Raw genomic sequence first — 15,749 nt, forward strand, 5'->3', positions numbered from 1 at the left:
AGGAAGGTAAACACAAGGACTGACAGAGACTACAGGGAGCAGGAAGGAATGAGCAGGGCAGATATGGGCACATACATGCAGCGCTCTCTGTCCGGGGAGAGAGGGGTTATAGCTATGGAGAGATTACTCCCGCAGTCCTGTCCCCTGATGCAAGCCCCAGCCGGAAGTGTATCTGCTATGATTTAGAAGGTGAGGGAGACTTCCTGGGTCACAGGGCTGTAGACCTGGCTGTGCAGACCCTGCCCCCCCTCCACTCGCACTCCCACCCAGTACAGGAAGCTCTTAAACCAAAACAATGCTCTTAAACAAAGTCACAATTTTGAAAAACTGTGAGCTCTTAAACCAAGTTACTCTTAAACCAAGATACCACTGTATTTAAAAAAAATAAAAAATAAAATCTGTCCTGATCATGTGATAGACACATAGGTGCACTGCTTGTTGCAGTACAGTTATCGAAGCTGTGTCTTCTGGCAAGGGTGTACTTGTGTGTTGCTCACATAACCATTAAAGGTTTTATCCCCTTGATCTAAACTTTGAAGGGGTCTAAAAAAAAAAATTGGGAAATCCTCGAAAAGTTGGCAAGCATTTCTTCAGCCAATCTCTTGTTTACAGGAACGCAAGTTTCCAAAGTTTGTTTCAAAAGAGATGGAAAATATGTACATCGAGGAGCTGAAGTCTTCTGTTAATCTGCTAATGGCTAATCTGGAGAGCATGCCGGTGTCCAAGGGTGGGTCCGAATTCAAGCTCCAGAAACTCAAGCGCAGTCACAACACATCGATCATAGACATGGGGGAAGAAAATGAAAATCAGCTTTCCAAGTCCGATGTTGTCCTATCCTTTAGTCTCGAGGTAAGTGCCATGCTACAAAGTGCATTAACTTGATTAGAAAAGTATATTGATCGAAGTGTAGCAAGACCGAACCGCCTGTTACTGTATTAATAAAGGCAAATTGACAGGAAAAATATCTGACCTGCTTATCCAAACACAGCTGAAAATAACACTCTACCAAAGATGCAATTTGTCTATCTTGCATTATAAACGCAGTACACAGGTCATGGGGCCTAACTAGGCAGATGGTGTATAAGTAATAAAAATTAATCATTTTAGCTGATTTGCTTGTACCAATTAATTTCAGAGCAATCATGCATTTGGCAAAGTTCTCGCAGTCTCGCATTATGCAATGAAATGACTTCTGGCTGACTGCACAGTCAGCACGAAATGTTAATTCCTATATTAAACGTTTGGCTCCGGTGTTGAATTCAGACAAAGGATGCGTAGTGGAGCGATCGTGGCAAAAAGTTTTGTATATAGTAGTAGTAGTGGCCAGGTTAAAGGTCAGCATTAGGTCTTCAGCATATAACAATATGTACTGAGACAAACACTTTACCTATGGTTTCCATAGCAGATATGAATAATAATAATGCTTTTATTTGTATAGCGCACACAGATTCCGCAGCACTTCACATAGGTGTTTTTTTTGCCAATTATTGCTCCCTGTCCCCATTAGGGCTCACAATCTAAATTCACCTATCTGTATGTTTTTGGGTGTGGGAGGAAACCGGAGTACCCGGAGGAAACCCACACAAACACGGAGAGACCATACAAACTCTTTGCAGATGTTGTTTTTGGTGGGATTTGAAACCAGGACCCCAGCGCTGCAAGGCTACAGTGCTAACCACTGAGCCACCGTATGAATTCATCAAATGAAATCACTTGTATGTAGTTTCAGACAGGGGGTGCCTAGGGCTCACAGGTACCCATAATCTATTCAAATATTACATGTTTTACCCTTTTGCAGCTTTAGGTCAGGTCACAGAAGGGACAGTTTTAGAGAAGATCATCTCAGCCAGTACTGCAGTATCGGCCGGATGAACTTCATTTATGTTGAGTTGGGATTCTGGCGCCCATGAGCATCCCAATTCACAGTTGCACACAAGCTGCGCGCTCCGTTGTTTTGCCGGATTGAATCCTATACGCTCTAGCCGGGATTCCATTCATCCAAATAGAATGTATGTTTTGTCTAAATCACAGCCGTTGTTGCAACAACGGACATGATTTATGCAAAACATACATTGTGTGAACATAGCCTTAGGATGTAATAAAAACACCACAAAACCAGTGCAAAGTGTCATTCAGGGGCCCACTGGGAAATCTACCTGCAGTTTCCCTGCAGACCGGTCCGGGCTTATCTGTTTGTCTCTATATAGAATCAAAGGAATACAGACACATTAGAGCCCATAGAAGCTCATAGGTGGTGCATGAAAAAAAAATTATGTGCATGAGCTGTTACCTCCTATGGTTGCCATAAATTTCTGATAAAATGGGCCACCATCTTTTGGGAGACGAAAACTTACTTGACCGGATCCTTCACATTTGTAGACTTTAACAAAGAGAACATGGGCACCTCTCCATTCAGTCATCAACTATATAGGTGAAGTAAGACTCTTACTTAGCTGTTATTTAATTCCTTTATTCTCAACATATTACCTATATAAAGAGAGAAAGAGATTTGGTGGAGACAGAAGGAAATTCATACAGAGAGAGAAATGACATAGATAAATTGATGGATACATAGTTTGACGTCTCATGACAATTCAAGATTTGTCTCAATTCTTTGCAGGTTGTAATAATGGAAGTCCAGGGATTAAAATCACTAGCTCCAAACCGTATTGTATATTGCACTATGGAGGTGGAAGGAGGAGAGAAATTACAGACTGACCAGGCAGAAGCTTCGAAGCCAACGTAAGTTTTAACAAAGAAACAACCCACAAAGATGTCCAGATTTTCCAGCAATCGTCTGTATTTGTGTTGTCCAGATGACTGGAAAACAGGAGAAATGAAGTGTGTAAGAGCTGAAAAGTTAAAGTAATTTCCAGAGATACATTACTGCTGAGCCAATATATCCATGGCTATTATGCATGGACCTGTCCTGGGGAACAACACAGCACTGCATTGTTCATCAAAAATAGTTACTAAATTTGACCATCGCTTTCCGTTTTTCGGGTACAGATGGCAGAAATTGATTGTTCTGAGAACTTGCGGCTGGGAGCGGCCCCCTCCCCCGATTACTCAGCATCCTGGATCTGAGGAACAGTAAAGATGCTTTAGTACTCAGCAAGGTGCCTATTAAAATGTAGATTTTTTTTTTCTAATATGGTTATAAAAGAATTTTAGGGATAAGCCATCAATTTGTTATCATTGGAGATGACACTTCCAGGACCCTCATTCTGCTGATTGCAGGGGTCCCGGGGATGGAACAGTCATTGATCACACATCAATCAATGCCAAATGCCAATGCCTGTGGGTCTGTCCATGGGGATCAAATGCTAAGCGTTGGGTTTGGAGAACGTTGATGAACGCCAAAAGTTCAGTCTCTCCACTCAATACTACCCATATTTTGCTGACCACTATACTTGGCATCATAAAACTGATATCATCAATATATAATGCAGTTTTGACTGTACAGTTTTGTGTTGATTCCGGGGACTTTCTGACAAATTTGCTCAAAATAGGTAAATGTCATAAATGTTTGTAGTCAGGCCCATATCAGCTATGAGGCGAGATAAGAATCTCGCCTCAAGCAGCAGATTGCAGAGTCTTTGAGGGGTGGCATACTCCGTAAGGTGGCCAAAAAGTAAAACACCACTCCACTGTCTCTCCTATTCTCAACTGTTGACTCCACTGACCCCATGATATGCGAATGACATCTGGAAATATATGTGGACTGTAAGGCAGTCAGGATAGAGACTGAAGAAATGATTTTGTAAATAGATATATAGAGGTATACAGTACACTTTACTATTGCCATTATACAATGTAAATTTTATACATGCAAACCTTTTAACTTGATTTAAAGGGGTTGGCCACTTTATAGCAAAATTTCTCAGTGTACAGTATTAATACGGGTTCTCACAGTCCTTACTGACAGCAGCTCCCTGTGTAACTCATAGAACTAAAATCATACACCCCCTTCTCCAGGCTGTAATGTCCTGCTCTGTGGTGAGTCTGTCCATAAGATGCCGACATGGAGGAGCATGTGACCATGCCCCGCCCCCAGTGTTTACCACTGAACCTCTATATGCCTATAGAGGACACTGGGGGGGGGGGGGGGCATAGTATGGTCACATGCTCCCCCATGTCGGCCATCTTATGGAAAGAATCACCACAGAGCAGCACTAAATTATTTCAAACAGGGGAGGTAAAAGGCACTTTATTTTTTGCCCCAGGCAGCAGAAAACCTAGAATCAGCCCTATTTGTTGGCCATAGTACAGAAAGTTGACTGAATCTTCTAAGAGTTGGAGACCTCATGAGCTGTAGCAAACCACATACTTCCATCTGTCGTGTTATCCGCTCGACGCTAAGAAACCCTTCTAAAGACGCACGTCAATATAAATGTCCCAGCTGACATTATATAGCAATAAAAACAGGAGCAGATTTCAGTCCGTATTTTCGGATACAATCTTGAACAAATAAAAATCTACTAAAACAATTAGCACAGTCTTTATTAATGACAAAATGTTTGCTTTAGCAAAAGGTTAACTTTGTTCTAATTACAGCAATCAAGATAATTGCCGGTAACTTCACATTTTATTGCTTTTCTTCTTAACCCTTTTTAGGAACTACAGGCCTGGCCTAGGAGATAGATAATAACTGTGTTCCCCCATTTTAAAGGGCTTGTCTGATTTAGAAAACTATTTATTTTTCATCAAACGCCTTATTCTAATTCAATAAAGGGGTCTTCTGTACCAGGACTCTTTTAGTCAGAACCAGCTATTAAAGGGTTTTGCAGGGTTACAGAAACATGACAGCTTGTCCTCAATTTGTGTGTGGTATTGCAGATCAGTTCTATGGAAGTGAGCGAAGGTGAGCTGTATACCATATACCACATACAACTTTGTTTTTTTTTTATTCCGGGGTAAGCACTTTAAAAGAGTCTCTCTGGTGTAATTCTTTATTTCCCCTGTAGGGGCACTATAGTTAAAGTGCACATTGCTTTATTTGTAGATTCTTGGGGCTGTCAAAGTGATGTATGGTAAATACTGTCTAAGTATTCACTTCTGTTTTCCTGTTTTACGTTTAGACCAACTTTGTTTGGCTTACTTTACCCCCAACTCATTGTGCCAAAATTTTGAAGCATTTGGAAAGGTGGATGGCACACAGTATTGTGCAGCATTGTGGCCGTACCCCTTTCCACCCATGCCACACCCTTTCCCAGTAAGCCCCATGATGTGTAGATTGGGGCACAATTTCTGTTCTTTTTGGCATACTTTGCTATGTAATTCTGTCCTAGCAAACATAATTGAGCCCTAGTTAATATGTCCCAGTACATACCAGGTATTTCCACTTTAGATTTTCCATCTTTCTTAGATATGGTCTCTGAAAAAAAAATGGTTATGGGGTGGAACTCTGTTAACCCCTTGTGATCAACTCTGTTAACTAGAGATGAGCGAACTGGGTTCGGATTCGAGTCCATCCGAACCCGAACGTTCGGTATTTGATTAGCGGTGGCTGCTGAACTTGGATAAAGCTCTAAGGTTGTCTGGAAAACATGGATACAGCCAATGACTATATCCATGTTTTCGCTCATCTCTACTGTTAACCCCTAGGGATCAGCTATAATCTATATAGAAACCCAGCAGCTCGGCAGACCTCATCAAGTAAAACTAAACATTACATGCTTTAAATTAAATCAATGGGATGTTATTGTAATGCACAGATGTGTCTGGTCCTTCAATGTCATATTCAGTTACTGCTCTATGTAGCTACTGTCTACTTCGTATAACTGATGAAAGTCAAGTACTTTCCAGCAGGAAGAGGTGTATTCTTTCTAGTCTGACACTGTGCTCTCTGCTGAGACCTCTGTCTGTGAAAGGAAATGTCCTGAGTAGTATCAAATCTCCATAGAAAACCTCTCCTGCTCTGGACAGTTCCTGACATGGACAGAGGTGGCAGCAGGGAGCATTGAGTCAGACTAGAAAGAATGAACCACTTCCTGCAGGACATACAGCAGCTGATAAGTTCTGGAAGACTTGAGATTTTTGAATAGAAGTAATTAACAAATCTATATAACTTTCTGACACCATTGTATATGAAAATATTTTTTTTTTTATCTATGTGGAGTACCCCTTTAATGGACTCCTAACCCATATGCCCCAGTTGTCTACATAAAAAAAAAAATAGGTTTTCTTTTTTTCTTTGCCAGACAACAAGTATCTCCTGTCAAAGTTCCAGTCATGTTTGGAAAAAATGAGAATGCCAAGATAGAAATCAGATTATTCCTTGTTGCATATCGTGTGTGTGTTTTTTTTTTTAGTTAGACAGAGGATTAATAGTCAGAGATTAGTCAGCATTGTGCTGCCGCTTCTGGAGCCAAAGGCACAACCTCGCTTTCCCTGATGAGACGTTTGTACTGATCAGGCCTCAGGCAAAGTCTCAGAGATCCTTGCAGCACTTCCTCCTAGAAGCTATAGGCAGTGGAAAAGTACATTTGTTGCTGAAACATTGCACCGGGAGATCAAAAACGAAGAATTTGTGAACAATACTGATGTTAAATGGGAGTGTGTGAAGTGCCAATATACTACAGGTTCGGCTAGCAGAGTGACTCATAAAAGCTGACTGATTTCTGGAGGCTTTGGTTGGCTCATGTGCTGTGTATCAGGCGGCAGCATACTGTGTAGCGCTCGATAAATTTTACCATAGCGAATATGATTGAGGTCAGTTTTGATTGGATGCTGTTGGAGATAATCTAATTGCTGCGGATACTAGAACTTGTTTATCAAGGGAAATAGAGGAGCAGCTGCTATTTTTACTACATAGTTTGGACGTTCACCTAGGATGTAAGTTTGTCCTGGTCCGGCTTAATAACCGGGGTTTATAAACTGGCTTTCCATAGGTGAGTAGGTAAACATGTTACATCTTAAGGCTATGTTCACAAAATGTACTTTTTTAAGAAAAGAACAGCTGTTGTTTTCAATTTATACAACGGCCTTTTTTTTTTTCATTATTTGCATTGAAGTCAATGGAAACAATGGCCGTTGTTCACACAATGTATTGAAAAAAGGCCGTCGAAATAATGATCATGTCCGTTACTTCCAGCCGTTGTCCCTAGACTTGCAATGCAATTTGCATTTAATGGCCGTTGTCTATGAGGCCATCTCTTTTTCACTGACACGGAGCGGAGAGCGGACCACGATCGGTCAGGATCTGAACACTTTAAGGCTATGTTCACACTATGTATATGTCCGGCCGCATATTTTACGCGGCCGGACATATGCGTGTTAAACTCCGGCCGGGGATTTACGTAAGTTGTGGCCGGCTACGTACGGTCCGCAAACTTACGCCCATAGTCTACTTACGCTTCCCGAGCGCCCTACGTAGCGATTTTACTCATTTACTTGGAAATCTTCGGCTAGCCCCGGACACCCCACAGAACCTTTTGGATAGGCAAAGAAAATGCAAAAATGAAGAAATCACCACTACGTACGGGACCTCATGTTACGCTACAGGCGTAAGTTACGGCATTTTTGTCCTCAAACAATGGTCTGGTTCATTTTTTACGGCGCCGCGTACGATCCGGGCGTAAGTTCTTACGTAGTGTGAACTGTGCAGCTGTATATCGTATACTTTCCATTGTACGCAAACTACGTAAATCTCCGGCCGCTTATTCACGGAGCGCGCTATGTCTGGAAAGTGTAAGTATTCTTCAGACACTTTAAGTATGCTTCATGACACAAGAATTCCCCTTTAGGTATGTTCACACAACTTTTTTTTTTCCGTCTTTTTTGGCCATATTTGTGGACGGCCATTTTTTTTATCCGAAGATACGGAATAATGATCATGCTTTTTATTTTCACCTGTAATTATCAAAATATTAAATTATCTTAAAGGGAATCTGCCAGAACCAGGGCTGGTCACGAGCTGCTAACAGTGTAGTGAAGGTGTGTGTCCCTTATTGTGTGTGGTACCTTTCTTGTAGCCATCGGTGCAGTAGGTTTTTTACATTCTTGCCCATAACTTTAGATCCAAGTGTGTCAAAGAGCAGTAGTGGTGAGGCGTTTGTGTCGCACTTCGGCATGCCTCACCAACACTTTCTCCTCCCTGTTTGCCGCCGGGCCCTCCTTGTTTGATTGCGGCCTGGCCTCCTGCTTCCTGGTGACGTTGCTGGCAAGGGCCGCACATGCGCTGTAGTGTGTAGGAGCGATCGTCAAAAAATATGGCCAAAAATCTTTTAAGATTTTTCATTGGAGCCTAAGAACTTTCAGCTCTCATGTGCTGTCTTACAGAATCCTGGATACTTTAAGGCTGTGATCACACTGTGTAGTTCTGTTGCATTTTTAAAAGGAACCTGTCACAAATAAAATGCAATTTAGTCTGTTGGCGTCATGTTATAGAACAGAAAAAGTTGAATAGATTGATATATATATATCTTTGTGGAAAATTATTTAGATTTTCTTTGATTAAATATTTAGTTTTTCTTTGATTTAACCTCTGCTCATTCTGGGCTTAGAAGTACAGTGGAAGGCCCTACCCTGGCAAACAGAGCTAGCTGCCAATCACTGAGTAGGACCGCCCTCTTGACTTGTAAGCCCAGAAAGAGCAGAGGTTTAAATTAAGAAAAAAGTTTTGCTGAATCTTTATCCACAAAATTATATATCAGTCTACCCAACACTAGCTGCTCTGTAACATGATGCTGGCAGACTGAACAGTACTTTTTATAGTAAAAGGTTCGCTTTAAGGGTGCGTTCACACATACAGGATCTGCAGCAGATTTAATGGCACTGATTTGAAGTTGCAGATTCAAAGAAAACCTGCAGCTTCAAATCTGCGCCATCAAATCTGCTGCAGATCCTGTACATGTGAACACACCTTTAACACTGTTTTCTGTTTTGAAAACACAACCAAAATGCACAGTCTGAACACTAAGCCTAAGCATCCCAGTAGTGGATTATAATAGGGGCGTTTTGGGTGGCAGCCCGGGGCCCTTAGCTCCTGGGGGGCCCATGACCACCCAAAAAGACTTATACTTTCAGTGGTGTACTGTCTCCTGGCTACACTTCCGTCATGATTTGCAAAAAATCACAGTTTTTTTATGGCAATTTTGCACAAATCAGGACATCATGACATTATCTGTCCTGTACTATAAACGCCAGGCTAGTGCTGCCATAGTTACAGTGGGGTGGGGGGGCCCAGGCTTGGTGAACAGCCCGGGGCCTATGGTAAAGTTAATCCGCCCCTGAAGCATCCATATGTAATTTCTAAACTACCCTGTGGTCTTTCTGGTTATTTGCAGTGCTGTGTATATATTGTACCAACAGAGAGTACTCCACTGAACACCGTCACTAATACCAGCCGGGATGGAGGAAAGAGCGTTTCAGCAACAAGATACCACCTGTTTCCCTATGAGAAGACATTACTAAGCCCCTTTTTCATAGACTGTAGATACAATAGGCAAATGATGCACTGTCAGAAACATGAATGACATATCCAAATCACCTTCATCTATATAACTACTGTAAAAATACAATACTAGCTGAGCAGCAGTCAGACAGTGAAGTATTCTGCCACCTAGTGGTAATAAACACTAACACAGGAGCTCTGTTTCTCTATGTAGGACATACAGTACATGAGTTCCTACAAAACAAATAATGATAAAATATTTCGTAGAAGCACAAAATCCTTTTAAGAACAAATAAATACATTAGTAACAATATGTGTATGTGTATGAGATGTATGAGATGAGATGTGTATAAGATGCAACAAAGTTCCCACTCATCGCTATGAAACAGATGGGGAGTGAAGGGTTAATGATAGCACTCAATGTTCAGAATGAATGTAGTCTGTTCAGGGGGCTGACCCTATTATGGATCTCCTCCAGCTGTCACCAGGATACCTGTCCTGTATGGCATTGACAATGATATTGAGGCTCAAGGTGGTTTATTTATAGACTGCTCAGGAAGGCGTTCCCCCCCCCCCCATGATAAATTTAGAATGAATCCCTTATTGTATGTTAAGGGACACGACAAAGCTGATCTTGCATGACATCAAGCCTTATACAATTTGTGTGTGTGATTTGTCAGCGAATTCCTCTTGGATGAATATTTTAGGATGCAACGTGGCTGTGGGTTGCTATAGGAATTGGACATCTTGCAAATGACTCGCAGTTGCACATGAATGCCATTGAACTCTATGATGGAAAAGTCATCTACAATTTGCAACCAGATTGGATTTGTTATTGCAAATGTATAGCAAAAAGTAGTGGAACACATTCATAGAGATCAATTGGAATGTTATCATGGGATTTCTGGGTCATGTGACCTAAGTCACCAAGTAGCCTAAAGGGACCCCAATATAACAAGACCTCAAGCTTTCTCCATCTCCTCTAACTATGAATAAAATCTAATGCCTAGAATAGATGAGCACACTTGCCAAACATTCAGAGCAAACATCCCGAAAAAAAAAAAAAAAAAGATCTTAATTGGTTCGTGTTCACCAAACCAATAACGGATGTATAATAGAAGCGTACGTTTCGTTCTACACACATACATACAGATTTTCAGGTGCAAAGCATAAATTACGCATTTGTATACATTTTGGTCTAAAGTTACGCACATGCACATGTGTACAGATTGCGTACGTTTCTATCTAGAGTTACGCACATACATACAGATTATCAAGCGCAAATTGTAAATACCGCAGGTGTGTACGTTTCGGTCTAGAGTTTAGCACATGCGTACAGATTATCAGGCATAGCATAAATTACGCAGTGGCTTACATTCGCAAGTTCGAATATGTTAGAAAATGATTGTTATAACCATTCCGATCATTGAACAAATTGTTTGTGGTCGGCGAACACGAACAATTAGCGTCATGTTCATACAAACATATGAACATTTACAAACGTGTGCGGTCATCACTAGTTCTAGCTCTAAGGAGTCCTGGAAGACATGGATACAGCCACAAGCCATAGACTGTATCCATGTTTTCCTGGCAGCCCTAGGGCTACATCCAACAGGAGTCAAATGCCAGGTTTGGAGGAGCCCGAATGTTCGTCAAGTTGGCTCATCACTACCTAGGAGTCCTCCTCTTTGTTCAGCTATTTCTTAGTTTCATACATTTCTGGACAACGATTCTTGTGTATCAAATCTTTCATCACAGCTTCCACAGAGACAGTCACCCAGCTTTCCTAGAGTCCTGAACAGTAATTCTTCCTTGTAAGCATACATCCCATGCTTTTGTATTGCTGTATCATTAAGGACATTAAGGAGCCTAGGAAATCGTTTTAATGTAGCCTATGTTGGTTGTAACCCAGCTTTCTCAGAATCAGATATGTAATTAATTTTTTAAGGGTTATATAGATTCAATTGAAAACTGAACTGCAGCCTACTATTGTTGTAAAATTACAAAGTGTAGTGTACTTACCTCCCCCAATCCAGCATCACTGCTCCCGTCTGCCCAGTTGCCGTCCCTGAAAACTTATGCTATGTTTACACTGAGCGATAATTCGCCCAATTTATTGTTTAACGATTTTGAAGCAACGATTTGGTTTTTATAGCGATGAGCGTTTAGACGCATAAATCGTTAGAAAAACTGTTAGAAAATTCGTAAGAAAAATCGTTATTGCGATCATTATTAAGATCGCTTAAGCCCATTTTTTACATAGGGTGAATCTTAGAAAGAATGTTTACACGAAGCGATCTGCAAATTTTTAGCGAACGACCAACGACGATTTGAGAACATCTTGAAAGATCAAAATGAACGATTTCTCGCTCGTCGTTTGATCGTTTGCTGTGTTAACATGGTACGATTATCACTCAAATGCGATCGTTTATGCGAAAATTCGAACGATAATCGTTCCGTGTATACGCAGCATTAATCTCCAACCTCTCCTGATGACATTCCAGATGCACTGAAGCCAATCAATGCAATAAGTTAGTAACATCATTAACGCACCCGCATCTGAAATCCCCACTGCACACTAAGGAGCATACGGCTGGAGCCGCTTGCTCCATAGTGTGCATTGACAGGGTTTTCTGCGGCCGCTATTCACTGAATAGCGGCCGCAGAAAACTGACATGTCAGTTTCTTGCGGCGCCGCGAGAGATCCCAGCCGGAGCGTATACTATGTCTATACGCTCCGTAGAAGACAAGGCAACGTATATTTTCGTAAAAAAGTACGGCCGTTGTTTTTATGCACATATACGTTGTGTGAACATAGCCTAATAAACTATATGGTAGAAAGAGGACTGCTAACAACATGCATCAAATATAACATGGCAGCCTACTAAGGTCAATGCAAAAGGATATTAGTTTCTTTTGGTTCTTACATTTTTTTATTTTTTTTTTCAGGTGGAAAAAAATGAAAATTTTTAGCATTTATGTATTATTCACGTTTGGAAGAATAGATAATTTACAGGCTCTCCATACCCATCAGAAAATACAGGAAAGCATATTAAGACAAATACTGCCACCTAGTGGTGATAGTGTGCACTTACAATGTAATATAATGTAAAGATAAGCCTGTTCCATTATATTCAAGGCAGATTGATTCATGTTATTGTACCACTGCAATGTTAGAGTCATTTTCCCTCCTAATGAATTATTTCCGAGCTATTGTGGGGTCCTTACCACTAGGATCTGCCCTTCAGAAATGATACAGTTCAAAATGAAAGCCCTATAGAGAGGAACTAATGTTATTGCCTTATTACTAGAGCAATAATTATAGGAGCAGCATAGAAAGTATAACCCTGCCAAGGGTAGAGCATGGCAAGTTTTGCTTAAATCTTACATTATTACTATATATATATATATATATATATATATATATATATATATGAATGAACTCCCTTTATTCATGGTTTCAGCTACATTTTGAGAAGAAGAGTAATACAGGAGCCTATTAGAGGTGATTGGTATTCAGCGTTTTAGATTAAACCTGACCCAACACAGTAACATTGACTATTACATTACCCATATGGCCTATATAAAGTCCCTCGTTCCATATGCCTGATGTCCATGCAAGTTTCTTCCTCATTAGATTTTTAAAGCTTTAATCTCATCTAAAATAGAGTTGAGATTTACGCCTCACTGATCCATATGGCTTCCAAGGGATAATTACATTGTACCAGAATTTTACCCTTTAAACCACTCACAAGACCGGTAATACCCGTATACTCATACACTCTGCTGCTAGTGCAATGTTGCTTGTCTTCCCATAGTGGTAGACTAAGACACAACTTCAAGGTGCTAAATAATGGATAACACAGGAGCACTTCAGCGAGCAACAATGGTTTCTCCGTAAGATATTGATTAGAAAAGCAAAGTGTTGTAATGCTGATTATTAATGGTGGTATCATTTATCCTTTACTATACTGCTTATACACAATTATAGGACAGATGGACATTGTAAAGGGCAGACAGCCACTTGGGATAAGCTAGAGCAGTAGCCTTTATGTGGGGTCCCACCACGGGTGTTGCGTGATCTTACACCTCTCCCAAAAGCCTGTACTTTAAAGTGTTAGTGGGGGTGAGGTATTACTTGAGTTTCACCACTAGATGTCGCTAGTATATGTATCCTAAAGAAAGAGGAACTAATCCGGATAGAGCAAAGTTGCTAGAAGCCTAGTAACCAGAAAATTCTGACCACTCTGCTCAACCCAGGTAACAAGATCTGGGGTTTGTGTCACCCTCTAGGACGGGTCGCCCGACACTGGTGGGCAAAAGGTGGTGCAAAGACCAAAGAGTCAAAACACGGGCACAAGCATTCTCTCTACTCTGAGTATTCTACTCATTCTACTTCTCAAGTTCCGGCAGAGCACAGTACTACTTTGGGTTGGGACTCTCTCGACATCCTCCTCTCTACTTCTCTAAACTTCTTCTACCTCTCAGCATGCAACTCAGTCAGCACGATTGTACTCCTTCTCAGCTCTCAGCACAGATCTGGTCACTAAGGTCTAAAGCAGGGATGGGGAACCTTTGGCCCTCCAGCTGTTGCAAAACTACAATTCCCATCATGCCTGGACAGCCAGGCATGTCCAGGCATGATGGGAATTGTAGTTTTGCAACAGCTGGAGGGCCGAAGGTTCCCCATCCCTGGTCTAAACTAACTTATTAAGCTGAAACTCGCTGTGTATCAAGTATTCTGGCAGGAAAGAAGAGTTTATTTATTTTAACCAGCCTCACTTAAATAAAAACAGGTGTGTCATCATACCTGTGTGCCCAACCATCACTGGCATTGCAACAGTATAACACCTGGCTGAGCTATATCTCGACCACCCACTACGGTAGTGGAGTCACACGGCACCATCTGGCAAGTAAACCAGTTGTGCCTCCCAGCGGGCGACACCACATTTACCCTAGAAGACTCAAACCAGCCATGGACTTTATTTGAAGGTCACACATGTAACACTTAATTTCCCCTGTAGTGGCCTCTGCTTCCCCTGGTAAAAAAGCCTCTTTGAATGCAATAGGTTCCACTCTGCTAAAGAGAATGCATGGTCAGCTATAGGCCGGGTTCACACAGTGTATCACAGCGGCCGTTCTGTGACACGGCTGGGTTACAGGACGGCCATTGTCTGTGAAGTTCAAACCGGCTGGCAAGGCAGTACCAGATAGATGAACTTCAATTCTTTTGATTTGGAATGTAGGCGCATTAGGGTGTGCCCACATTCCAATTACCCATAGCTGACAATGGAAAGCGCAGCCGGAGCCGTGCACAGAGCAGCCATGTCAGTTTTCTATGCGGCCACATGGGATCCCGGCCGGAGTGCATACAGAGTGTATAGGACACAATGTTATTTTAATTTTCAATAAATAGCGGCCAGTTTCAACAGGCGCTATTTATTGAGAATTTACGTTGTGCTGCTGATTCAGAATGCTATACATAAGACAATGGGGGAGATTTATCAAACTGGTGTAAAATAGAATTGTCTTAGTTGCCCCTAGCAACAATCAGATTCCACTTTTCATATTTTACAGATTCTTTGAAAAATTAAAGGTGGAGTCTGATTGGTTGCTAGGGGCAACTAAGCCAGTTATACTTTACACCAATTCGATAAATCTCCCCCAATGTGTTGTGGATCTGACCGTGCATTTGTCTTCGTAGCTGAAAAAAAAAAAAGACTTGTCACACAGGTGGAAGCACACAAACCATGGATTGTGACTGCAAGCTACAGCATTAAAAGGGTCGTCCAAAACCAGTTATTTTCTTGTGTAAAAAAAAACAGCATTGCGTCTGTTCCCAGGTTGTGTGTGGTATTACAGTTCAACTCTATTCACTGCAAAGAACAGAGTTGCAATACCACACGCAAACTGAGGTCAAGAGTGGAGCTGTTTTTGGAAGATAGCGGCCATGTTTTTCTTAAGCCTGATTAACCCATTTAATTTTTCACTGCACGCTGAAAGGGGAAAGCCTAGTACCATTATTCCTCCTCCATTGCATTTTACTGTTGACGCTATGACGTCCTCTCCTGGCATCGTTCAGTGAATCATCTATCAGACTACCAGATGGTGAAGTGTGATTGATCGCTCCAGAGGACCCTTCATTGCTCCATAGTCCAGCGATGGCGTGTTCTACATCGCTCGAGCTGATGCATAGCATTGTGCTCTGTGATCCTAAGCATGTGTGCATCAGCTCGACTACAATAACCCAGTGTATGAAGTTCTTACACACAATTGTAGCTCAGTATTGAGTGGTGCCAGCAAGGACAGACGCATTTTAGACACTTCATTACATGTGGTCACAAAATTCCAA

The 15,749-nt window shown here is 41.5% G+C and overlaps 1 protein-coding gene across 13 annotated transcripts in view; it reads left to right on the forward strand.

The window, feature by feature from the left end:
• The window catches only part of CADPS (calcium dependent secretion activator), a 372,569-nt gene that overhangs the window by 150,385 nt on the left and 206,435 nt on the right, over window positions 1-15,749 (forward strand). For all 13 annotated transcript variants that reach the window (XM_069966947.1, XM_069966958.1, XM_069966959.1 and 10 more), the window contains 2 exons: window positions 613-849; window positions 2,621-2,742. In XM_069966947.1, the coding sequence (XP_069823048.1) occupies window positions 613-849; window positions 2,621-2,742 (359 nt within the window). The remainder of the gene's footprint in view (window positions 1-612; window positions 850-2,620; window positions 2,743-15,749) is intronic.

This window comes from Dendropsophus ebraccatus, chromosome 4 (genome assembly GCF_027789765.1).
Source record: "Dendropsophus ebraccatus isolate aDenEbr1 chromosome 4, aDenEbr1.pat, whole genome shotgun sequence".
Classification (NCBI taxonomy): Eukaryota; Metazoa; Chordata; class Amphibia; order Anura; family Hylidae; genus Dendropsophus; species Dendropsophus ebraccatus.